Source organism: Cyprinus carpio, chromosome B10 (genome assembly GCF_018340385.1).
Source record: "Cyprinus carpio isolate SPL01 chromosome B10, ASM1834038v1, whole genome shotgun sequence".
Classification (NCBI taxonomy): Eukaryota; Metazoa; Chordata; class Actinopteri; order Cypriniformes; family Cyprinidae; genus Cyprinus; species Cyprinus carpio.
In genome coordinates this window covers 4,189,312-4,216,694 of record NC_056606.1, presented here as the reverse complement: position 1 = coordinate 4,216,694, position 27,383 = coordinate 4,189,312, and the positions used below count along the sequence as shown (strand labels likewise).

General features: G+C 35.7%; 1 protein-coding gene across 2 annotated transcripts in view; it reads right to left on the bottom strand.

Moving 5' to 3' along the window:
* Positions 1-2,952: 2,952 nt before the first annotated feature.
* Positions 2,953-27,383, bottom strand: part of LOC109097569 (ephrin type-A receptor 5-like) — a 77,021-nt gene continuing 52,590 nt past the window's right edge. Inside the window, exons 8-17 of one of the 2 annotated variants that reach the window (XM_042732157.1) lie at positions 27,198-27,303; positions 17,870-17,937; positions 17,020-17,145; positions 16,348-16,533; positions 15,977-16,038; positions 13,173-13,382; positions 11,543-11,692; positions 5,922-6,115; positions 4,715-4,870; positions 2,953-3,882 (exon numbers count right to left, since the gene is read on the bottom strand). In XM_042732157.1, coding sequence (XP_042588091.1) covers positions 3,777-3,882; positions 4,715-4,870; positions 5,922-6,115; positions 11,543-11,692; positions 13,173-13,382; positions 15,977-16,038; positions 16,348-16,533; positions 17,020-17,145; positions 17,870-17,937; positions 27,198-27,303 — 1,364 coding nt within the window. In that variant the 3' untranslated portion in view covers positions 2,953-3,776. The remainder of the gene's footprint in view (positions 3,883-4,714; positions 4,871-5,921; positions 6,116-11,542; positions 11,693-13,172; positions 13,383-15,976; positions 16,039-16,347; positions 16,534-17,019; positions 17,146-17,869; positions 17,938-27,197; positions 27,304-27,383) is intronic. The other variant, XM_042732158.1, reaches the window with a different exon arrangement.

Genomic DNA, 27,383 nt, shown 5'->3' with positions numbered 1-27,383 from the left:
TTTTTGTCCCTGTGCTCTTCTTTCTTTCCCCGCTCTTCATTGGACCAAATATGATAAAAGATTCAAACAACATAGTCATTATATTGATAAAATGCATTTGTAATATGCCGCTTACCAACACCATGCATATCATTTTGTACTATTATAAATGTTTGGAAATAATTTGATGCACTCAATACAGTGTTTCGTGCAAAAATCAATGTAATCAGCATAATGTTTTTAGATGTTTTTGCAGGGTGGTAGGCTATATAAGGATATATTGTGTTACCTTGTGCTTGCTGTTATTCTGAATCACCGTACTAACCAGAAAGGTTCTTAATTGTAGCTACATTTGACATTTACGTGTGTGAAATAGATGTATTTTGTGTAACCACAATCATAAATGTCAAACGAAAGGCATAACTCTTCTATGTTTAGGACTATAACTTAAAGTCATCCAGATTTACATATTCTAAGTAAACAGCCTGATAATAAATCAAACATGCTTGTAAAACATATTCAAACTGGCTTTTCATTCGGGCAGATATGGTCAATGGTTATGAACAAATATCACTACAATAAACAACAGCCACAAATCTGAAAACGCTCAAGGATTTTGCAGTATTAAAGCATGGTGTGTGGGTTGGTCGCATTAAATGTTTTTCAGTCTACAATATTATTTTGAAAATAAAATGGGGTTAAAACAGATGTATAAATTCAAACTTAAGCCCATTTTTTACAAAGTGAATTTCAGTGCAAAATACCAACTGAAGGGTAACTGCATTGCGTAAAAGTTCTAAGCATATTATAGTAACATTCTTTGCAACAAATATCAAATACTCAGTACTCATTAAAAAAAAAAAAAAAAAAAAAAAATCAATGCTGATTCAGATTAACTGAACATTTGTAACTATCTGCCATTAAGATTTTTGACTATTATTAACTATGATCAATAAACCTTTGATTAGCTCCTCAATGATATCTTCATAATGTACTCACATAATCACAGGCACCTGAGTACTTTTCAGTTGACTAATTAAGGAACATTATGTTGCTAAAATCAAATTTCAAGAAATAAAAGTGTCGAAAAAAATCTAGCAGACTGGACTTCTTGAAAATACTAATACTGACCATAATTATAAGCAATTTTATGAGGTTTTAAGAAAATATGTGACATACTTGAGCACTTATTAATACAATCTTGTGGCCGTTCAGTAGTTTTAATAGCATAATAATGTGCTGTAATAAATATGGACCTAAAATATGGGTTGAAATGACCTAATGTCTGGAATTTGGTTTTGAATTATTTGATTCTGACTATGAGTCTTAACATTCAACATTTTCTTTTATTATGAAACCTATAAAGTAGTATCTATAATGCATGTGTGGCATGTTTTTGATTACCACAGACAATCATTTCAACTTGTACCTCAGTGCACATATAAAATGGAAGACAATGGGATTGGGAGACAATAAAACACTACTACTTCTGGTACTCGAGAAGTCGGAAAAAAAAGACCAAGACAACTGAAAACATTGGCATGTAATGTAATGTAATGTAGTAGCCTAGCATGCTAATGTTTTCAGTTGTCTTGGTCTTTTTTTTCTGACTTCTTGAGCTACTACATTATTGTCATCTACTATGTGCAATGCTTTTGCTGATGCGCTGTAAAATGTGTCATTATGATGATAAGCTGTCCAACTTGAAACGTTCTTTACAATAATAAGAGATTTTAAAGGAATAATTCACCCAAAAATAAAAATTTGCTGAGAATGTCCTCATCCTTAGCACATCCAAGATCTAGATCAGTTTGTTTTTTTCAACAGATTTGCAGAAATGTAGCATCACATCACTTGCTCAACAATGGATCTTCTGCAGTGAATGGGTGCCATCAGTATGAGAGTCCAAACAGCTGATAAACACATCAGAACAATAATTAATGTCTTGTGAACTGTTACTTCTGATGAAAATATGACTCTATAATTCATAATAATGCTTCCTCCAGTGAAAAAGTCCATCTCTATTGTCTTTCACATTAAAATCCACCCACATATGTTTAAAGCTGTTTTGGACTATTTTGACTTGTAAACGGTGCTTGATCCATGCAGATTTTTCTCCTGATGCAAAAAAAAAAAAAAAAAAAAAAAAAAAAATTAATGTAAGACATGGTCTTAATGATGGATTTGTTTCTTACAAACACACAGCTTTTGGCTTCACAAGACATTAATTGGTGGACTAGGGTGGTGTGGATTACTTGTGTATATTGTGAAGTTTTTATCAGTGTTTAGACACTCATTCTGACGGCACCCATTCACTGCAGAGGATCCATTGGTGAGACAGTGATGTAATGATACAGTTCTACAAATCTCATGAGGAAACAAACTCATTTGCAAATTTTATGGCCTAAAGATGAGTAAATGTATTACAAATTAAATTTTTTGGGATGAAATACTCCTGTTATGTTCCTGGCCTATCTGTCTATTTACTGTAAATATACACAATTCAGTGCTTGTCTGTACACTGAGGGACGAGTCAAAATTATTGTCTACAGTAACCGACAGATGTGGCATGTAGAATTTTAACTTATTTTCAGTGATTATGACATATTGAACCAACTTAAAGCCAACATGAAATTATATTCACAACCCATTTTACTTCTAGAATGAGACATATTTCACTGTATCCAAATGTATTGTTATCTGCTCTTGTCACCTAAATAGATATTTTTGCAGCCTAGCTAACATCAGGCAAAAAAGAAAGTTTTTTTTTTTTTTTTTTTTTTTACAGAAAACAATTATAATTTGTGCACAATAAAACCCAAAATCTGAATTAGGAAAGAAAAATAGGGTCCATTGTGATTTCATGTTGACTTTAATATCCACCTAGCTGTGAAAACTGAGCACGGCAATAATATGGGTAGCAAAATACAGTAGAGATCACAGATTCATTTTCTATCTAAAGAAGCACTGAGCGCCAATATAAACATTTATTGACCGGACTGAATATACATAGTATGTTAGCCCACCTGTGCACTAAAGTATATCAACCTCACATGAACATGGATGGATGCATTTGAGCTCCACTTCAACTACGCAACTGTACACTATTTACACATAAAACACCAAAACTTGGAACTAAAATAAATTTGTGGTTTTGAAACATGTCACATTTTTAAAGACAAATACATTTCCTCCTCCCTTCACGACATTATATTGTGCAAAAGGAAAACGATCCTGTCCATTGCTTTGTCCTCTTATTGAAACAAAGAAGCAACAATTTAAAAAAGAAGTAAAATCAACATCAAGCTTGGAATCTACTATTGCTTTGTTTAACACTGCCATACATTTCCTCAGCTCGTGACTTCAGTCTTACTGTCTGAATTTGCCTCAGGTGAACTTGTGGGCGAAAAAAAAAACAAAAAAAACAAAAAAAAAAAAAAAACATCCAAGCTTAAACCGACTGCAGTCTCTTCCGGAGGTAATAATATTGTTGAATGAGGTCATGGAAAAATGGTATACATTCAGCCCAGAGACATCTGATCCCAAGTCAGTAGTCCTACCTGGAGATGTGCCACACTTTTCCAAACAACCACTCAACATTTCAGTCATGTTCCTCCTGTCACTTTAGTTTGGAGGCTTTGCACAAACGAAACAGTAACCGTTTGTCCATCTATCCAACCATTTTATTCAATTTTTTTTTTCGTCAGTGTCAATTTTTTCATTAAATAGTTCCGTTCAATAAATAAGTGTCTGTAGAAAGTGCTAGGCTACTGCTGGAGGTTCCTCTGAGGCCGATCTCAGATGGGCATAGTGGCGTTCATCATTTGGACTCGCATCTCCTGAATACTGTTGAGGATCTTTTTCTGATGGCCGGCCAAAGTGACTCCAACCCTCCTAAGATCTCTGCAAAAGAACAAAAAATCAGTGTTTTTTAGCTATACTATATATCACTGATAATGATTAAAAAATCTGGAGTCAGAGGTAAATAAAGATTTATCTACTTGGACTGGACCAAATTTTAGGGACTTGTTAAATTGGAACTTCTAACAGTGAACATAGTTTGTTTAAATTCTGTTTTTGTCTGTAAAAGCTACTTTTGCCACTACCTTTGTTACACAAAATAAAAGGATGGATCTTTAAAAATTTTGCTTCACAAATAACATTGTTGCTGTTCATTTACAAATCTACAACAGCTAATCAAAATTAAACAGCATGTGGTTTAAACAAAAAATTAAAAAAAAAAAAAAAAAAAAAAAATGCTAAACATAGTTTACAAAACAAACAAAAAACAAACAAATGTTAAAAATAATAAAAAACATAATAAAATGACAAAAGCACATAAAATCATCAACCAACCAAGATTTGACATAATCCTGATAAAAGTTTGTCTTTTTCTCACAAATGATTGTCCCCCTCCCCAGTCTCCATTCGTTTATTTTATATACAAAATACAAATAAAAAAATTCAATTAGTGTTAAACTCTACCCTTAATTATGTCTTTATTAGTGCAGCCTATTCTGAAAGAACATAAAGATACATTTCGATTGTGGAAACAATTCACCTAAATTACGGTTAATCATTCTGCATCTCTTTAGCATTGTAAACTGTAGCAATTAACAGAAAGTGCCTCCAAGTTTCCCAGGTTCAAAACACTCTAAAAAAAACACTCTAAATACACTCATTTCTCAAGTATGTGAAAGGCAAAGAGGCTCAATGACCTCCACAAAAGACTTACTCCAAGGTCATTTGAGTGACGACTTCCAGAGAAGTGTATCCACTTTCCATGAAAAGCTCAGTGTATCGACCCATTTTTATGGCCTCTAACCATTCCTCCACCGATCTGAATACACAGCCCTCGGGGCTCCCATGCTCCACTAATAAATTGGACACTCTGCGGGAGAAACAGGTACAGTGGTGAACAAATAGATGTATAGAGCTGACATTACAGTTCTAGGTGAAGGTTGGATAATAAAAACGTTTACAGATCTGAGCTGACTCAAAGAATAATACACAATCTAACAAGCTTCTGAGGTATAGCCAACAATTATGATGCAGGTTTTCCCCTAAAAACATGTTATATGATAATAACTGTTATTATACTGTAATAACTATGTTATTATACTGTAATAACTGTTATTATAATGCATTAACTATGTTATGATACAAAAGTTTGATAACAAACTGGAAATCTGAGATTTCTTCACACAGTTCTTGAAATAAACAACATTTTATGATTAAACTCAAATTACTTTATTTTCAATGGAATTTGCAATAAAAAAGTTATATTTAATTAAAAGCATTTTAACTGGGGACTCAGACTTTGCACACACACACAATATTCAGAACAAATAATTGTATGAAACTCAGCTTATAATTCTGCTTTCATATGCATGTTAAAATTAAATCGCATTATGACTATACATATTAATATAATCAGTGATCTCTTGGCCACACTTGCTAATATTATCATCCAAGGCAAATAAAGAAAATTATGGTGCAATAACGCAGCTCCTGAAACATTCCCAGACTCCAAATCAATTTCATATTAAACCTGGACATAACTGCATAACACAATTACAGATAATGGATGATTCCAACATGTAAGAATACAGACGGAAAATGTATTCGATACGTATAATCACAGTAATTGGAAGTCATTTGCACACTGTCACTTCTGTTTAACAACACAACAAAAAACAAAAAAATATTACATAATATTCACCAACAGTGTCATTAAAGCTTGATTTCCTGTGACAGCCGTGTAGCAGGGTGGTTAACCCTCGGTTATCAATGCTTCACAGCCGTCACATCATTTGTGATCTCACAGTCGATGTTAATCACATGCTGTAAATAACAGCTCAATTAACGTATACACTCTGATAGGAACAGTAAAGAACGAGAACAATGAAACTCGAATAAACCAATAACGGCTGGTAGTCTACCTGTTCGATGGGTTAACTAGACCCTTCAGGCTGCTGGGATTGCGGATGAGTTTGTCCAGTAAGCTGACAATCTCCTCAAATTTGGGCCGGCTGTTCCTGTCTTTCTGCCAGCAGTCCATCATGAGATGATAAAGGGCGGTCGGGCAGTCCATGGGGCCTGGCAGCCTGTAGTTCTCCTCCACTGCCTTTATCACCTGAGACAACAGAAGAGATTGCAGGCATTTTACATCATGTTCCACGATAAATATATGATGTGCCTTCAGTGTCCGAACACGGATTGTTCTGCTTCATGAATTGCAGGTGGTGAATTCACACACTGACCTCGCCTTCTACTAGCCGCTCTAAATGAACAGCCACCTCAAAACAGACTTGTTTAGACGTAATGTAATGCTTTTTAGAGTACTATTACGGCATTATTAATATTAATATAATAAACAGGATAAGACTTTATTTTAAAGTGTCCTTGTTATATGTTACATGTACTTACTATTATAAAAACAATAAATTGTGCATAATTACATGCAGGTAACCCTAAGCCAAACTCTAATCCTAAACCTAACCATATAGTAAGTACGTGTAGTTTATTAATATTACTCAGTACATAAAGGGTCATGAAACCCCCTGTTTCAGCACTGGTTAGTTCTCACCACAGTTTAAAAAAACACACAAAAAAAGAGTGGACATGGTGCGCTGTGGAGTGGAGGGGGAAGAGGGGAGACAGCACAGACAGCTTCGGGTTCAGACACAGAGTTAAAAACACAATACACAGCCATTTGCACTCTTCATCAAAAACATATATATGAACGTGCTGTTGCACCTCTGATAACTTTTTAAGGCTTATTCTGTCGCGTGTATATAAGCCTTTTGATGGGTTGTGTCACAAAGTTGTAAAAACGGTTATGCTTACTAAGTGAATGAATCGCGTTTGTGCCAAACTCTTATTACAAAGCAAAAACAAACACTCTCCTACGATCCATGAATGTTTTGCTCAGTTAATGTGTGCAATGTCATCTCACAGTCTGAAGAGTCTGTCATAGCAAATCAAAACATGCTGTTGTGAATAATTAAGCAAAGCATCTTCTCATTGGATAATAACACGCAGTCTCATGAATAATTAAATAGACACCAACATCGATGTACTATCATCCTTTTGCCACGTCACAAGTTGTGACATCAACACGATGTAGATTTTAAACCCGGAAGATGTAAATAGCACAAAAAGGCTTAAAATTAATGAGTTTTCTCCAAAATTTAAAATTACTGGATGCTAACATTGTCTTCTTTGACGTGCAGCACAAACACCTCTGTTAAAATGGGTTTCATGAGCCTTTTAATGTATAATTACACTGTAACAGGGACACCTTAAAAATATAGCACTAATATTTTAGCACTAATATTAATATTAATAATGTTGTAACAGTACTGAACAAAACATAAAATGTATAATGTGTGTGTGTGTGTGTGTGTGTGTGTGTGTGTGTGTAGATGTATATGTATTTATATGTATATATAATGATATGTAAAAAAAGAATATAAAAAAAGCCTATATTATAAATATTTAAATGTTTGGAGTCAAATTTACTTTTTTTAAAAAAGTATTTTATTTAGCAAATTATTATATATTACTATATTATTGTATTTATGTAATGCATTACAGCATTATTAATATTATTACTAAACACAGTAATATAGTACTATAATAATATTAATATTAATATTGCTGTAACAGAATATAATATATTAAAATGTATAATATATAATTAAAAATATAGGCCTATATTATAAACATTTAAATATAAGATTTGTTTTTTAATAAATGTCTTTATTTAGCAAAGTACAACTTTTATTCACATTAAATTGATCAGTAAAGAGTAAAGTAACTTTCTACTGAAAGTTATTTTTAACTTTCTATTATATATAGTTTTTAAATGCAATGTTAATATTATTAATATTATAACAGTACTAATGCTTTCAAACGATTAATTGCGATTAATCACATCCAAAAATACAAGTTTTTGTTTGCATAATATATGTGTGTGTTCTGTGTATATTTATTATGTATACATAAATACATACACATAATATATACATATATATATATAAAATGTACATGTATTTACATGTCTTTATTTACATATAAATATAGACATGTAAAAAACAATCACATATATATATATATATATATATATATATTATATATATATATATTTATTTAGTCAATAAATACTGCTATTTGTATTAATTTGATCAAAAGTGACCAGAATATATATATATATATATATATATATATATATATATATACTATAAATGATTTATATATTTTTTATACATAAGTATATACATAAAAAATAAATAGCTAAAGAAATATTAAGCAGCTGAACAATTTTCAACATTAATAATAATCAGAAATGTTTCAGCAAATCAGCATATTATGATTTCACAATTAATGTTTCACAATATTACTGTTTTTACTGCCTTTTCGATTAAATATTTGCAACACTGGCGAGCCTAGGAATCATGTTTTGAATGGTATATAGCATGTGTTTTTGCAGTGTATCAGTTGATTATATATATATATATATATATATATATATATATATATGTATATATATATATATATATAAATCAACTGATACAAGACACAAGATGTCTTGTTTGCCTTACAGGGTGAATGTGATATGTTTATTAGATCAGTTTTACTTTTTCTGCGATTCAAAAACTGGCAACAGAAATCAGAGTCGCGAATCAACAAAGAGCATCTTCTCTCTAAAATGCCCTCGCTCCCACATCAAAAAGAGCAGCAGCAGCTCAGAAAGCAATCCCTCGCGGAAAACACAAACAGAGAAAGAGACCAACTGACAGACAGACAGAGCCAGAGAAACACACCAGCATCTAGCTGAGCAGAGGAAGCCGAGATCTAAAGGGGGAACCCTCAAGAAACCGCTAAATAAAACATCAAATAACTCTCCCTTCCCAAGCGTGTCTGAAACAGATTAATGATGGGGCACAGAATGAGATGTGAGGCGCAGATGAAGCCGTCACTGGCAACTGTAAAGGAGGAAAAAAGGTCAGTTGTGCTTGATAAAACCGTGACTGCTATGTGCACCTCCTTCAGGGATATGCTGGGAAAACTTAGGCATCGCCTTGTGTTTCATCTCTGCCTGCAAATATACTTGTCATCTCATACACTGGCATATGACGTGCACATCTACATAACAAAAGACAGAGAGGCGGCTGTTTGCCGTGTACTGTTTTTTTTTTTTTTTTTTTTTTTTTTATCTGAGGCTGCAGTGCTTTAATAATAGTTAATAAGATGCTTGTGATTGGTAATGTCTTTACTGCATTAACATTTAAAGCTATTTGTATTTAACATTTAGGAGTATATTTTTGTTTATTCGGATATACACTAATTCATGAACTGCCATATATAAGTTTTTTTATTACTTTTTGTTATATATATTTATTACTTTTTTAATCAAAGGCTGTTCTTTTGAACATCTGTTTATCAATGAATCCTAAAAAAAAAAAAAAAAAAATTCCACAAAGATATGGAGCAGTTAAACTGTTTTTAACACTGATAATAATCAGAAATGTTTCCTGACTATCAAATAAGCATATTAAAATGATTTCTGATCATGTGATACTGAAGACTGGAGCAATGATGCTAAAAATTTAGCTTTGATCACAGGAATGTGAGGAATTCATTTTAAAGTTTGTTCAGAAGAAGCAGTCGAGCAGCAGAAGAGGACAGCAGTTTGTAAGTGTTTTGTTTTCTGTTCTCGTTAGATTTTAGTGTGGTTGTCGTTGATAGAAAACATTGTTTTGTTTACTGAGTTTACCGTGGTAAATGCATGCTCTAGTCGCGTTTGTTTTTGTGTATATTGCGTGACTTTCCAGTTTCAGTTTGCTAAGTAGTAAGGCGTGGCCAGCTGACTTCAGTAACTTTGGATAAAAGTGACTGCTAAATGATTAAATGTAAGTGTAATGTTAAATGTTCAAGTAGAAAACATAAAAATGTTATGTTGTAATAATATTTCACATTATTACTGTTTTATTGTATTTTGTATTAAATAAATGCAGGCTTGGTGAAAAAAAAAAAAAACAGTTGACTTTGCTTGAATTATGAAAACAATATTTACTTAATTAAGAAATTCTTGAATACTAATTTATTAATATTTATATTCATATTTTGCTTTAAAAATAATTTATTTATTTAAATTTCAGTTATGAAAAGGGGAATTATTTATTTATTTATAGTTTAATATCCCTGGTATACACTTTTCTAAGCTGTTCATATGTTATTATTTGCTGTATGAATTAGTGTCTATCCAGTGAGATCATGTTTTTATTTAGACAGAGACAAGGAAACAATAGATGATGTTTGGTTCTGGTAAAAGCTACTGTACATAATGTCTTTTAAAGAAACTCTATGCCTGAGCCGAACTCCATGACGCCGGCAGATTTCTGTCTACAGAGAGCTGATGCTCTTTCCGTGCAGAAAAGCCAAGAGTAAAATTATTGTGGCCAAAACCTGAAACTCCCATTTTCAACCCAAATATCCATTACCCCAGCATCCTGTGTGTTCCTATTCTGCTGTTGAGCAGGTGACCTTTGACTGGACCGCAGGCAGATGTACCGCGGTGGGAGAAAGAGTTTATTCAGCCCCAACCCAACCCCAAAATCTGCATGGATCTCCCCCGCTGACAGTGTTCGATATGTCAGTTCAGCTCAGATTTTACCCTCACTTTCTGATCTATTTATAGACATCAGCATTCTATCGCTCTCATTTCCCCTAAGGCAAATACAAGAGAGCATGTGAGCGCTTAAAATGGCCATGGGAAGCAATTATTGTGGTGTAGTGATAAAAGACTGCAGGGGAAAACTGCACTTTAGCTTCACCGCTGCCCAGAGACTGAATCGTTTCATAAATGTATGCTATATCATCACTGCATATACCATATTATTATATTTACAATACTAATTCGTGTCAAGTGACTGAATTTTAAATTCAAAATAATTGCGCTTTAATTGTGGCTAAGAAATTACACCTCAAAAGATCACTTAAAATAATTATTGTGTTAAATGAGAAAAAACATTGAATATGCAATTATATTTAAATATGTAAATATGGAATTATTTCTTTTTTAATAAAACAATATTTAATATTAAAGAAGAACCACCAGTAGGTGGCACTAAGTCACTGTCTTAATAAACAAGTAATTCAGACATGCATTCAGCTGATTCGTTCAAATGGCTGATTCATTCAGAAACAAAGCAAATGGCTGTCTTTAAGAATGAGTCACTGAATTATTCACTCGATTTGTTCAAATGGCCAATTCATTCAGAAACGAAGCAAGCGACTGTCTTTATGAATGAGTCATTGAATCATTCACCACTCGATTAAAAAAAAATGTTGATTCATTCAGTAACAAAACACTGCAGTGTGTTGCTCGAAAAGACAAGTGGACAACTGACTAGAACTATTTTATTTTACGAAATTGAACAAAACATCTAAATGTCAAAAATGTAACACAATTTTCACTTATGAAGACACTATGTAGTCCCAATAAGACCACATATGAACTGCAGTTTAATAGAATTTTGGGCTCATTTTGACTTACGTCTTGATTGCTCATTTCCCAGTATGGTCTCTCTCCGTACGACATCACTTCCCACATCACAATGCCGTAGCTCCACACGTCACTGGCTGAGGTGAACTTCCTGTAGGCAATGGCCTCTGGAGCCGTCCACCTGATGGGAATTTTTCCTCCCTGCAAGACAAACAGCTTGCTGAAATCTCACATCGTCTCACATCAGAAACGTGTCTTGTCAGAGCATCTTAACGGGTGATTATCGCTGGGAAAGAATGGTGTCAGGCTGTGAAATGTGACAGGAAGCATTAGGTCTGTGGATGGCTGCTGCATGCTAATCTCTAATTGACTGTCCCGGTGTTAGTGCTCTTGGTCTCTGACGGCACTGAGGAGACATGTCTTAATTTACTTTGTCAACAGTTCACACAGCCATAAAATGCTTCCCTCAGTGTTACTTTGACACACCAAAACAAGAAACATACGACAAAGAGCACTATGCTATGCTAATTATGACAGCCACCATCAAACCTCTAATTATCCTCTTTCAGAACAAGGCAGCTCCATTTTCAGGGCTCAATAATAATTAGTTCTCACTGTGGAATACATTTTTTCTTGCTCTGACCAAATTTAACGTGTTTTGAGGCAATTCTGGCTGTGATGTAGCAACATATAAGAATATAGGAAATATATTTAACAAGAATAAATTATGGCTGCTGACAGTGTTATTTGCACATGCTATCTGGAGCTGGATTCACAAAACATTTTTAAAAATAAAATACTTATTAACTGCTATTTTCTATTTGCTTCTATTTACGACACTTACATACAGGACTCATTCTTTCTAGAGACAGGGCAAGAAAAAGATGTTCTTAAGAAAACATTTAAGAAGATACTTATATATAATAATTTTTAACTTAAAGAGTTTCAGACTTATGATTATTACATTAATCTGCAGGCTGTGCAAAAACATGGACTTTGAGGTCATTTCCATTCAGTCTTTGGCAAAAACGCCATACACAACACCAAAGCTTGTCATGTTAAGACAGTTCTTGAGAATTCTTAAAAAAAATGACCTTAGTAACATTCTTACGAACATTTTAGAATAAGTATTAAACTCCTGCCAAGCCATTCACAATGAAAATAATGCATGCTTGTTATGATTATTGTGGGCTGTGCAAAAACACAGTCTTTGAGGTATTTTTCATTAGATTCATTGGAAGTGGGAAAAACTGCCATACAATCAGATAACACCAAATTCTGTTTTAGAAAATACTTCTTAAAAAAAAAACCTTAAGAACTTTTTAAGGATTTTTCAAGAGTTGCAAACTTTACAAACTTGCGAATGTGTGAAATATAAACAACTCTGACAATTCTATGGTGGAAATAAGCATCCGTAGTTCAGGGTTTATTCATAGTTCTAGGTTGTGGAGGATGCAGCACATGATTTTGTAGTGTAAAATGTCCCTAATGCACTCTATGACAGAAAAGTCCAGCTTAATATGATATGCAATATCAGAGAGCGGGAAGACTACAGTATTGCAACAGGGTGCTAGTAGCACTGGGTTTGAATACAGGCTTAAAACAAAGCCCTGCTGCAAGGTAGCTAATAGATGGGAGGTGTAGTTAGCGTGACTCAGCGTTTATCCTCTGTAGCACGTACGCGGGTTGTGTAGGCCGCCTCTGGGTCGTCCTCCAGCACTCTTGACAAGCCGAAGTCGGACACCTTACACACCAGGTTGCTGTTGACCAGGATGTTGCGGGCAGCCAGGTCACGGTGCACATAGCCCATCTCAGAGAGGTAGCGCATGCCAGAAGCAATGCCACGCAGCATGCCAACCAACTGGATGACAGTGAACTGACCGTCGTTCTTCTGTTGGAGCAGTAAAGACATATATTATACATGAACATAAGCATAATACATAAAATTGAATGCTTATACTTCAGAAAGAATGAATAACTATACAAACTGAGTCATTACATGAGAAGAGCACTTTGTGTCTGCATATGATGGAGTGCACACAAAAATCTGGTATTAAGTGTTTGGTAGTTTATATATTAATGAATTAAAATGATTTCCAAATTAATTAGGAATATATAATTTCAAAGTTAATTATAAATTAGTATACTTCTCAAAAAATTAGCATATTGTGAAAAAGTTCATTATTTTCCATAATGTAATGATAAAAATTTAACTTTCATATATTTTAGATTCATTGCACACCAACTGAAATATTTCAGGTCTTTTATTGTTTTAATACTGATGATTTTGGCATACAGCTCATGAAAACCCAAAATTCCTATCTCAAAAAATTACCATATCATGAAAAGGTTCTCTAAACGAGCTATTAACCTAATCATCTGAATCAACTAATTAACTCTAAACACCTGCAAAAGACTCCTGAGGCTTTTAAAAACTCCCAGCCTGTTTCATTACTCAAAACCGCAATCATGGGTAAGACTGCCGACCTGACTGCTGTCCAGAAGGCCATCATTGACACCCTCAAGCGAGAGGGTAAGACACAGAAAGAAATTTCTGAACGAATAGGCTTTTCCCAGATTGCTGTATCAAGGCACCTCAGTGGGAAGTCTGTGGGAAGGAAAAAGTGTGGCAAAAAACGCTGCACAACGAGAAGAGGTGACCGGACCCTGAGGAAGATTGTGGAGAAGGACCGATTCCAGACCTTGGGGGACCTGCGGAAGCAGTGGACTGAGTCTGGAGTAGAAACACCCAGAGCCACCGTGCACAGGCGTGTGCTTTTGAACCAGAAACAGCGGCAGAAGCGCCTGACCTGGGCTACAGAGAAGCAGCACTGGACTGTTGCTCAGTGGTCCAAAGTACTTTTTTTTTTTCGGATGAAAGCAAATTTTGCATGTCATTCGGAAATCAAGGTGCCAGAGTCTGGAGGAAGACTGGGGAGAAGGAAATGCCAAAATGCCTGAAGTCCAGTGTCAAGTACCCACAGTCAGTGATGGTCTGGGGTGCCATGTCAGCTGCTGGTGTTGGTCCACTGTGTTTTATCAAGGGCAGGGTCAATGCAGCTAGCTATCAGGAGATTTTTGAGCACTTCATGCTTCCATCTGCTGAAAAGCTTTATGTAGATGAAAGATTTCGTTTTTCAGCACGACCTGGCACCTGCTCACAGTGCCAAAACCACTGGTAAATGGTTTACTGACCATGGTATTACTGTGCTCAATTGGCCTGCCAACTCTCCTGACCTGAACCCCATAGAGAATCTGTGCGATATTGTGAAGAGAAAGCTGAGAGACGCTAGACCCAACACTCTGGATGAGCTTAAGGCCGCTATCGAAGCATCCTGGGCCTCCATAACGCCTCAGCAGTGCCACAGGCTGATTGCCTCCATGCCACGCCGCATTGAAGCAGTCATTTCTGCAAAAGGATTCCCGACCAAGTATTGAGTGCATAACTGAACATAATTATTTGAAGGCTGACTTTTTTTGTATTAAAAAAACACTTTTCTTTTATTGGTCGGATGAAATATGCTAATTTTTTGAGATAGGCATTTTGGGTTTTCATGAGCTGTATGCCAAAATCATCAGTATTAAAACAATAAAAGACCTGAAATATTTCAGTTGGTGTGCAATGAATCTAAAATATATGAAAGTTAAATTTTTATCATTACATTATGGAAAATAATGAACTTTTTCACTTTGAGAAGGACCTGTATACATATATACACACACACACATATATATATATATATATATACATATATATATATATTACATTAATATTACATATATATATATATATATATATATATATATATATATATATATAATTTTATAATTAACTTTGAAATAGATGCAAAATGTAGTGGGTTAGTCATTAGTGTTATATTTATGTATTTTTATTGAAAAAAGAAAAATATAAAGAAATATTTTTGAGAAACAAATGCAAATCTGCATTTCATGAAACATGCAAAAACTTGAAAATAAAATGCGGCATATAAAATATAATTTAACGTTTATGAATTTTCTCATTTACAGAGAACTACACCAATGGCACTTAAATACAAATCTTTTTTTATCATAAAATAAGGTAACAAAAACATTTATATTTCATGTGATATACAAAAAACAAAAAAAAAACCAAACAAACAAAAAAACAAACAAACAAAAAAACAATAAAAAAATAAAATAATAATAATAATAATAATAAATGTGGATGGATTTTCTTGTTCACAAAACACACTAGCAACACTTTAATAACAACACTTTATTACAATAACTGGGTAATAACTAGTTACTAACATTGAACCAACCCCTAAACCTAATCCTATCCCATGTTGTTACATTTTATTATCCAGTACTTTATTAGGTAAGTACACTGTAAGTACAGTTATGTACTGTAAAATAAAGTACAACCAGCGCAATTATTCTTGACATTCCCATGAGATTCACAGAATGACTATTTACTGTACTTCCAAAAAGCAGGAAATGTACCTTCAAAAAGGTGTCCAGGGATCCATTCTCCATATATTCTGTTATAATCATCACTGGTTTACCACAGAAATAAATCACACACAGATTTCAGCTTCAAGGTCATTGTTAGGTTAATATTATGTGCCACTGTCTACATTAAACTGGTAACATACAAAACTGTGTGTCATGTGGTAACATCTAATTAACGGCTTTTATTTAAATCCAAAAACATGATTTAACATTACTGAATCAACCTAAACCTATAAGGTTACACCAACAAAACTAAACTGAAGGGTGAAATCTGAACAATTCCTGGTTAACACTTTTTACAGTATAATACTGAAGCAATCATTTTCAAAAGTAATCATAATCAAAGGCATCCCGGCACTCACTCTTGGTGACAACCCCCTTGAGGTGGATGATGTTGGGATGCTCGAACTGGCCCATAATGCTGGCTTCGCCCAGGAAGTCCCTCCTCTGCTTCTCGGTGTAACCGGCTTTCAGAGTTTTAATGGCCACTGGGATCTCTCTCTTCCCTGGCAGCCGCAGCAAACCGCTGCACACCTCACCGAACTCACCTGCAACCGCGAGCAGAGCCATCAGTGAACCGCGGCAGCAAAGAGCCAGACAATGAAATGCCTCATTGTGCTCGGGCAGATTTCCCTCGCCAAGCCACAAAGTGCAAATCTACTGAGGGATGAACTCGCTTCCTTCTGAATGAATAAAGTCTGGCAGTGAATACCTGTATATATATATATATATAATGCAAGACTTTCAGAGCAGGATTTTAAACTGAATGTTTATCCCAAACCTCTTGTATTAAGGATGTTACCATTTTTATTTTATTTATTTATTATATTTGGAAAAGAAGAAGGAGATTCTCAAGCCAATATAGTGATCCACATTTAATCTCATGCAAACACTGCACAGTCAGTCCTAAAGATGAGATTTGAAAACCAAACTGTCTCACATTCTCCTTCTCAGCAGTGAATGTTTCTCATGTAAGCTAATTGTACTTCTGTTCCGAAGGCCTGTTTTGTTTTAGTTGCTCATAACTCACTCACCGGCTCCAATAACCCGCTCGATGGTGATACAGGACACATCAATCTCCTTGGCAAACTCGTGGACGGCCTGGTTGGGATCTTCGTAGGTGTGAGGATCGATATACGTGCGGACCGCTGGGAATTTGACTGTAATGAAGAGAGAGAGGAGGAAATGTTGAATCCCGGCCCCTCACAGCTCTGGGGTTGGGTTATGTGATGTAACGCGAGAGGATGCGCAGGAGATGCTGCTTGAGGTTTCATCTCTAGAGACCCTGTTTGTTCTTCCCTGCTGCGCCAAGCACAACATGTTGATGGATTGCTTCAGGACTACATAATAAGAATCCACTATAATATGCCACATGTCTGTGTGTCACTGTATTATTGGGTACGTGGTTAGTGTGGTTGTAGCCTAATGGGCCAGTGAGGTTTTGGGGTTAGAAATGGGTGTCCCAGTAACTGCAATGTTAGTCGATGGGATTTTTCCATCAGTCCTTCTATCACTAATCAGTGAATAATAATAATAATAATTATTATTATTAATACTTGCCAATTCTTGGCAGGAAATTATTTATATTCTCTTTTTATTTTCTGTTTGCATGGCAATATTTTTGTATTATATATGTATAATACAATTAAAATGTAAATAATATTTTATGCATTATATATAAAATACATAAAAGAAAAAAAAGAAAAGAAAGATAAATACCTGGGTATTTTCTCTCCCCTTAATATAACAGCAATAATAATAAATAAAAATAATTCATGCTCAACCATCCTGACGTCATTTGTAAGCTTCTGATAGGATGAGACTAGCCCACTGAACTCTGCTTGAACTCAGACGTGTCTGTCTGTCTGTTTCAGTTAGACTTACTGTGTCCATTGTGGAAGTGCATCTTCTCCTCGTCCGGATCTTGCTTGGCTTTACTGTAGCCACAACGTCTGTGAAAAAGAAGAGCTGTGTTACTCTTTATACAGCACGGTTTGCCTTTCTCTAAAAGCCATTTCCCCGCACTCATTTCCTTAATTGAACAGCCTGGTAGAGAGAGGAGGGCTAGTAAACAGAGAGAATACGGTATGGTAATGGTTTTATCTGCTTTCAGCTCAGTAATCCTCCAGAGAGGACTATGCAAACACGCACACTTTCAGTATGACAGCAGTCTTAAGCGAACCCAAGGCATCACAGCTTTATCTGCCAGTAGAGTGTTTGTATGTGTGAAATGAGCAAGTGGACATTCACACACAAGGAACTGCAGAAACAAGGTGATATCCGCTTCAGATCTGAGAAACAGACATCAGAGTAAAATTATTTGACTACCAGTTGATGATCACTGTATATTATCTTGTATTTTGCAAACAAGATGAGTGAAAGCACAATTATTAGTGCATAAATATTAATTATTATTTTAAAATATATGATTTATATTTTATTACTGATTTGAAATCTTTGTCATAAAGTTATATGATAAATGTTACTAGCTGTAATGAAATTAATTAGAATGTAATATAATTAATTTGATTACAATTTAAACCAGATTTAAAATGGAAAATGAATGAATGAATGAACTTTATTAATAAACTTACATATTATATAATAAACTAAAATAACTGAAAAATATAGATAAAAACTGATAAAACGATGATGCTAAAATTTGATATTCAGTGATACACTGATATTAAAACTTTTTTAAACAAATGACAGTGTGAATTATTATTAATAATATAATTAACAATAATAGTTTCAAATATTATTGTACTGTGCATGCTGCCAGGAAAACTGTAATTAGTATGCAAAATAAATGTGATTGTGTACATTACTTGGCAAATATAGTGCATATGCATATTGCCTACTGTTTCCTTGGCAGCTTTCAGTATATATAATGTAGTACACTAGTATTTCATTATAAGTTTTCTATACAGTTTATAAAATAGCATTTACAGGATGCTTACTATGAATGTCAGTTTATGGCCCAGTTTTGTACAATTCCAAACAAGCCATTTTCCTTTCAGGCCGACCCTGCTCTGTTTAGGGGTATATTGTAGTCAATTGTTCTTATATGTGTGTGTGTGTGTGTGTGTGTGTGTGTGTGTGTGTGTGTGTGTGTGTGTGTGTGTGTGTGTGTGTGTGTGTGTGTCCCGTGGGATTTGGCTGTATTGCCGCAGCCTCGGGGGAGATATACATGCAGAGCTGATGAGTCTGACCAGCATGTCAACCCTGAAGCCCCGCCACTTCCTTTGCTCCAGTTTCTTCTGATGAATTTGATTGGACCTCTGTGCTGTCACTCAATCTGACATATTAAACTATGAAACCAAAATCCTAACTGGAAGAAAAGCTACTATTCAGAGTAGTATAAGCTTTATTTGTTTATAAGGCTGCATTTATTTAATTAAAATGCACAGCAAATGTGCTGCTCAAAATTCAGCTTTGCATCACAGGGACAAAATGCATTTAAAACATATTCAAATAGAAAACAACTATTTCAAATTGTAATACTATTTCAACATATTACTGTACTTACCAACATGGTAAGCATAAAATAAACACTAGTCTATTTTTTATTTATTTATTTATTTATTTTTAATGGACCAGATATATATTTTTTATTTATTTATTAGAATTTTGTTGTTGTTGTTTGCAAGAAATTAATTATATTTGTCAAGGGACATGTTAAAAATTCTTTGTGAACTGACTTAACATTCAACAACCACGTGATCATATCGATCTATCTATCGATCTATCTATCTATCTATCTATCTATCTATCTATCTATCTATCTATCTATCTATCTATCTATCTATCTATCTATCTTTTATTTATTTATTTATTTATTTATTTATTTATTTATTTGTGCAGCAAATTATATTAGAATGATTTCTGAAAGATCATGTCACACTGAAGACCGGAGTAATGATGCTGAAATTCAGCTTAGCATTCCAGAAATACATTACTTTTCACAATATATGAAATTAGAAAACTGTCATTTTAAATGATAATATAATATAATATAATATAATATAATATAATATAATATAATATAATATAATATAATATAATATAATATAATACTGTTGTTTTTCTCTCAGCATTTAGACAGGCTCATATAACCTCACAATTTAAGAAACCCACCCTTGATCCCATCTCTTTTATAAAACTACAGACCAGCTTCCTTTCTTATTTTCATTGCAAAAACACTTGAACGAGTTGTGTTCAACCAAGTCTATGCCTTTCTCACACATAACAACCTCCTCAAAAGCAACCAGTCTGGTTTCAGAAGTGAACATTCATCCGAGACGGCCTAGCTCTCAGTTGTTGAAGCTCTAAGACTGGCAAGAGCGGATTCCAGATCTTCAGTACTTATCTTGCTGGATCTGTCCACTGCTTTTGACACAGCTAACCACCAGATCCTCCTGTCAACCCTATTGGCAAAGGGCATCACAGGAACCACACTCCAGTGGTTTGAGTCTTATCTCTCAGATAGGTCCTTCAAGCAGTCTTGGAGAGGTGAGGTGTCCAAGTCGCAACATCTAACTACTGGGGTGCCTCAGGGCTCAGTTCTTGGACCACTTCTCTTCTCTGTCTACATGGCATCACTAGGTTCTGTCATTAAGAAACATGGCTTTTCATATCACTGCTATGCTGATGACACTCAACTCTACCTCTCATTCCATCCTGATGATCCGACGATAGCTGCTCACATCTCAACTTGTCTAACAGAAGTTTCTTGCTGAATGAAGGACCATCACCTTCAACTCAACCTTGCCAAGACAGAACTGCTTGTGGTTCCATCAAACCCATCATTTCATCACAATTGCACCATCCAGTTAGGAACATCGACCATAACTCCTTCAAAAACAACCAGAAACCTTGGAGTTATGACTGATAATCAGTTGAGGTTCTCAGGCCACATACAGTGGGTACGGAAAGTATTCAGACTCCCTTAAATTTTTCACTCTTTGTTATATTGCAGCCATTTGCTAAAATCATTTAAGTTCATTTTTTCCTCATTAATGTACACACAGCATCCCATATTGACAGAAAAACACAGAAATGTTGTCATTTTTGCAGATTTATTAAAAAAGAAAAACTGAAATATCACATGGTCCTAAGTATTCAGACCCTTTGCTGTGACATTCATATATTTAACTCAAGTGCTGTCAATTTCTTCTGATCATCCTTGAGATGGTTCTACATTTGAGTCCAGCTGTGTTTGATTACACTGATTGGACTTGATTAGGAAAACCACACACCTGTCTATATAAGACCTTACAGCTCACAGTGCATGTCAGAGCAAATGAGAATCATGAGGTCAAAGGAAATGCCTGAAGAGCTCAGAGACAGAATTGTGGCAAGGCACAGATCTGGCCAAGGTTACAAAAAAATTCCTGCTGCATTAAGTTTCCTAAGAGCACAGTGGCCTCCATAATCCTTAAATGGAAGACGTTTGGGATGACCAGAACCCTTGCTAGAGCTGGCCGTCCGGCCAAACTGAGCTATCGGGGGAGAAGAGCTTTGGTGAGAGAGGTAAAGAAGAACCCAAAGATCACTGTGGCTGTCCACCAACGTTTACCATCCAACCTGACAGAACTGGAGAGCAAGGAGGAAGGAGGAATGGCAGAGGATCCCCAAATCTAGGTGTGAAAAACTTGTTGCATCTTTCCCAAAAAAGACTCATGGCTGTATTAGATCAAAAGGGTGCTTCTACTAAATACTGAGCAAAGGGTCTGAATACTTAGGACCATGTGATATTTCCATTTTTCTTTTTTAATAAATGTGCAAAAATGTCACCAATTCTGTGTTTTTCTGTCAATATGGGGTGCTATGTGTACATTAATGAGGAAAAAAAATGAACTTAAATGATTTTAGCAAATGGCTGCAATATAACAAAGAGTGAAAAATTGAAGGGGGTCTGAATACTTTCCGTACCCACTGTAGCTTAAACTGCCTGGTCCTGCAGATTTGCTTTATTCAACATCAAAAAGATCAGCCCCTTTCTTTCGAAACATGCTTCACAACTCCTTGTTGAAGCTCTTGTTCTGTCCAGGCTGGACTATTGCAATGCTCTCTTGGCCAGTTCTAGCCAACTTTTACAATTAATCCAGAATGCGGCAGCAAGATGAATTTTTAACGAGCCGAAAAGAATGCATGTCACACCTCTGTTTATCAATTTGCACTGGCTACCAATAGCTGCTCACATAAAATTCAAGGCATTGATGTTTGCCTACAAAACCACCACTGGCTCTGCACCCTTTTACCTAAACTCATTATTTCAGACTTATGCGCCCTCTAGAAGCTTGCATTCTGCAAGTGAACGTCGCTTTATTGTGCCATCTAAAAAAGGCACAAAATCACTTTCATGGACTTTTAAATTAAATGTTCCCTCCTGGTGGAATGACCTGCCCAACTCAATCCAAGCAGCTGAGTCCTTAGCCATCTTCATGAATAAGCTAAAAACACATCTCTTCCATCTTTATTTGACCCTCTAAATCTAACACTATTCTTATTCTATTCTTAAAAAAATAAGTAAATAAAATGCCCCTTTTAGACTTGCACTCTTTTTATGTACTAACAGGTTGTTTTCTTTAAAAAAAAGAAACTAACAGTAGCTTCTCTAATATTTTGTATTCTATCTGTTTTCTTTTTTATTTATTATACAATAAACAAAAGCAAAAAACAGCCTCTAACACTAACTTGCTCTATTCTTTTCCTATTCTATCTTTTTTTTCGTTTTATTTTGATTTATTATATGATAAAATATATAGATAAAAAAAAAAAAAAAACTTGCTATGTGTACTGCATTAAGCTAACTGAGATGTATTATAACACTTGCATATCATTGCTCTTTTGTTTAATTTGATTGCTTCCGTTGTCCTCATTTGTAAGTCGCTTTGGATAAAAGTGTCTGCTAAATTACTAAAGTAAATGTAATGTAAATGTAATAATATTCCTGGTATTTTTGGTAAAATAAAATGTAGACAAAATAATAAAGTGTGAATTTGTGTACATTCTCAGCCAATGTCCTCGACTCAACCCAAAATTTTGATGTTTTTTTTTTTTTTGAGGATGGTTCTCTGACAGCTTCACTAACAGCCTTGTCCAGCAGGAGCTTGTTCTCCAGATAGCCTGCTGTAATGGCCTTCTGATGGAGCCCTGTAGCTCATTCATGAATACGTCTTGACCTAGTAAGGCCAAAGTGGCTATTAACAACCCTGATTGCTTCCTGCAGGAGAGAGCGTGCTTCAAACCCATCTGTGACATGAAAGGTGACAGAAGTGTCAAGGCTGTGACCCACGTGATACACTGATATACACTTTAAGAGTAATTGCCTGAAACCGTCGCACCCTTGAGGGACATCCTAACCCTTGCTTAAACAATTCAACTGCCTTTCAAGTGGCTTGTGAGAATTCAGCTAGCTGATGTCTGCTTGAGGTCTTGCTCTCGTGCCAATCGTCAATCTCGATGAGGACTTGACAGCATCAAATTAAAGGCTGTGACTCGGTTCAAGGGTGAAGAGTGAGGAGAGACGAACATTGTCTGATGTTAGCATTATCTAGTTCTTTACTGACAGACATTCAAACCCTTGAAAAACTTTGCTTAATTGTATTGATGTTACATGTATGCCTTGTTTTCTGTTCTCTCTGTTGTGACCTAGTTTTCCTGAGTTGCCTGATTATGTCATTCAGTTCACCTGCTGTCTGTTAATCATCTCATTAGTTCCCTTTGTTTGGTTCAGTTCTCCCTTAGTCTTCGTCAGTTCTCCGTATATGTTAAGTTGGTTTCCATGCCTGTTATACTGGATTTATATTTTCCTTTTTTCCCACTCCTCTGTCACCATGAACATTCCTGCAGGTGCCCTGCTATGCCTGGAGTAGGGTGACCATCCGCTGGAAGACCACACACGGGTTTGAGATTTTACATCTCACGTGCCTGTCCCATTACCCTGATCGTTCACGCTGTGTTTTTTTTTTTTTTTTTTCACAAGCCTGAGCGAGCAGTCGAAGGCACACATTCCAGCGGACGGTCCCAGGGACAATTTTGCTGAGTTAATAGTCAATAGTCCTCAGTTTGAACTTCAGCAAGTCATCTTCACCACATCCAGATGCCTAAATAGTATATGGCTGATTATACCAAGCAATTATATTTACCTATATAAAGTATATATATATACATACTACATAAAATCTTCCAGTAATTTCCTTGCCTTGCTAAATATGCTAATGTGTACTTCTTTTCCACAACAAAAATAGCCATGAATTCTGATTAAATACAATGTTAAGTTGTGTACTTCCATAAAAAAAAAAAAAAAAAAAAAAAAAACGTGTCTGTGTGTTCTGAGTTTCTGCTGTGACCTAGTTTTGCCTGTGTCTTCATCAGTTCATTGTTCCCACCTGTTGTGTCATTAATTATCCCATTAGTCCCTGTGTTGTTAAGTCCTGAGTTCTCCCCAGTTCATTTGCCAGTTCCTGAGTTATCCTGCCTGTTTTCAGAGTAGAATAACTTTCACTAAATATAATAAATACCATTCTGTGCAGAATAACTGGCCCTAATTTTGAGTAAGATTATTGTGTGCAATTTTTCTTTCTGTTTTTGTTTTTCTCCTCCTCATGGAATAGATATACCAGCCATCCAACTCCTTTGCCTGGAGCAGTTGGACCATTCGCTGGAGGACTATGCCAGGGACTTTCTCGATATTCCATGCCTTACCCACTTCCCGGACCGCTTGCTCTGTGTTTTCTATTACACCAGCCTGAGCAAGCGATATAAGGCATGCCTACCAGGGAACGGTCCCAGAGAGGATTTCACCGTGTTTGTGGAGTGGGTGCTGGTGAATAACGGCTCTCCATTCACTGTCTGCCCCACTGAGGATGACTTCACCAGCCCCACTCCTGACCCAGAGCCCAGCTAGCCTTCATCCCGCCGCACACAGCACGTGCCAGAGCATGGCGCGAGCACTGAATAAAGGGCCAGAGAGGAACATTGCCCTGGAACCTGAGCTCAACGACGCGACTGACCAGGTGTGTGAGCCGGCAACACCGTGTATGACCGTGGGAGTCCTTGTGGAGATCAAGGGCTTCGAGGGATGCCCTGTCCACATTCCAACCACTGAGGGTGAGCTCCACTGGCTTCCCTTGTCCCTCAGGCTCCACCTTGGTTAGTTGTCGAGCATCCACTGCCTCGGGACTCCAATCCACTGGCTTCACCTCGTCACTCCCTCCCTCTGGCTCTGCCGGGCTCCTTCCTCCTTCTGGCTCCACCTTGGTCCTCTGTTGCTCCGGCTCCGCCATGGTTTTCCAGATCCCTGTCTTTGCCTCCGCCTCGGTCACCTAAGCCACCAGCTCCACCTTGGCACTCCGGATCTTCGGTGTCACCCTAGCTCTGCGGCTCTCCTTCTCCATCCTCAATCTCCATCAGTCAGCCATCTCCACCATGGCTCCTCCCACCATCAACTCCACAATGGGTCACTATCCTGGCTAGTCTCTGGTTCCCCACCTGGCTTCTCCTGCTCTGGGCTCCTACTTCTATCTACTCTGCCCTGGCCTTATGAACTATGCCCCTTTTCAATTGCCTGCCATAGAACTGATATATTTTGCTGTTCAGTTAAACCTTTACATGTTTGAAAATAACAAACGAATGAATGAATGAATGAATGAATAAATAATCTTCAGAGGTAGAATAGAGATGTTTTGCCGTTAAATCAAACATTTACAGCTTAAGTTCATGTATATATTCCTTGGAAGCAGGAAGTGATTTTTCCAGACAATCACTCTTTTAATTTCAAATTCAATATTTAATCTATTTCGAATAAACTTAGCATTTCATAAGCACAAATAAACAAGAACACATGTTTATTTTTGCACCTACTGCACTTCCAGCATAATTGCAGACTGTTTATTATAGATAGACAAAGCGCGTCTTAGTTTGTTTCCTCTAGTCAGCGAGGACAATAGCATGCATTACTGTCTCATTTTAAAATGTTGTGCCTGAAATGCTAAATAGGACAGCATGTATGAAACAGGATATTATTGTTGGCTCCTCATCTTTCTCTGCCATTGTGTTTTGTGATAGTGCAAACAAATCTCCCAACACTGTTTACATTAAGAAGCGAACAGGCACATATTTTCCTTACTGTAGAACTGAGGCCAGTGATCAGAGATGTAGATACATATGGGAGGTCTTTAACTAGCTCAATACATGACAGCTAAAACTGACAGATAAATTGATTTATTTGTTAAATGTATTCACATGGCTATACATAAAGCTGATTAAACACTTATATACATTGCATTTTAACAGCTATAATTACAGATAATTAATAATTATGTAATGTACAGATACAGACAATTATGTAATTCCCTTTTTTCCCTCCTGTGTTTCTCATTTTGTGAACTTTGAAAATTCTGTAAATTATGTGGTTAGTCTTCGGCAAATACCAAAGTTATTAGGTTATAATCAGCAAAAGTTCAAAAGTTATGAGGCCTCCTTCCAATATTGTAAGAAGCTTTTAGAATCTTCCAGTAATTTTCCTTCTGATGACAACTTACCCCAGTTTTACTTTAGTAACAAAAATTTAGTACATGATTAGAGCTATTACTTAAGATTCACTTTTGTGATTTTTATCTATCTATCTATCTATTATCTATCTATCTATCTTATCTATCTACTTATAGATTTTATTAATTTTGCAGATAAGGATCAAACTTTAAAAAAAAATATATGTTCTTAATAAGGATCAAACTGTAAGACATAAGTTATGTTCTGAGGAAATTAAGTCTCACATGCTTCAAACATCACACTTATCTGTCAAAGCAACTGATGGGCAAGCCGTGCTAAATACTTATATGTTTGTTTGAAGTGCTTGATATAAAGCAGCTTGGGTCATGCACTTTTCCTGTAGCAGCCTGCTGTTCCTGGTGAGCTCCGCTGTTTTCCAGATGTGTTTTGTCCACAGAAATGCTTATTCACTACTTTAAAGTCACATGACAGACTAATGGATTTTCCGTGCACAGTGCACAAATGTGATTAACTGATAATCAGTGTTGATTATTTTCATTATTAGTTTGACTAGTTGTTGCAGACTTTTAAAAAATAAAAAATAATAAAAAAAATCACATCATTTATAGCAAACAATTGTGAAATAGTTGGTTATGGATTGTTCTGGAATGGATCTTTCAAACAAAAGGATTTTGTCATGACGTGTTCTTACCTGCCACTCATCAGGAAACCTGTGACCAATGCGATGAGGAGGATGGCCACAGTAACAGCGACAGCGATGATGGGCACCTGACCCTGATCACTGGAGGCCGCTACTGCTGGAACAGACACCAGAGAAACAGAAGAGCACGGTTTGAGAGTTCATCACAATCACTACCTTTTTTCTTGCTAAATTCAT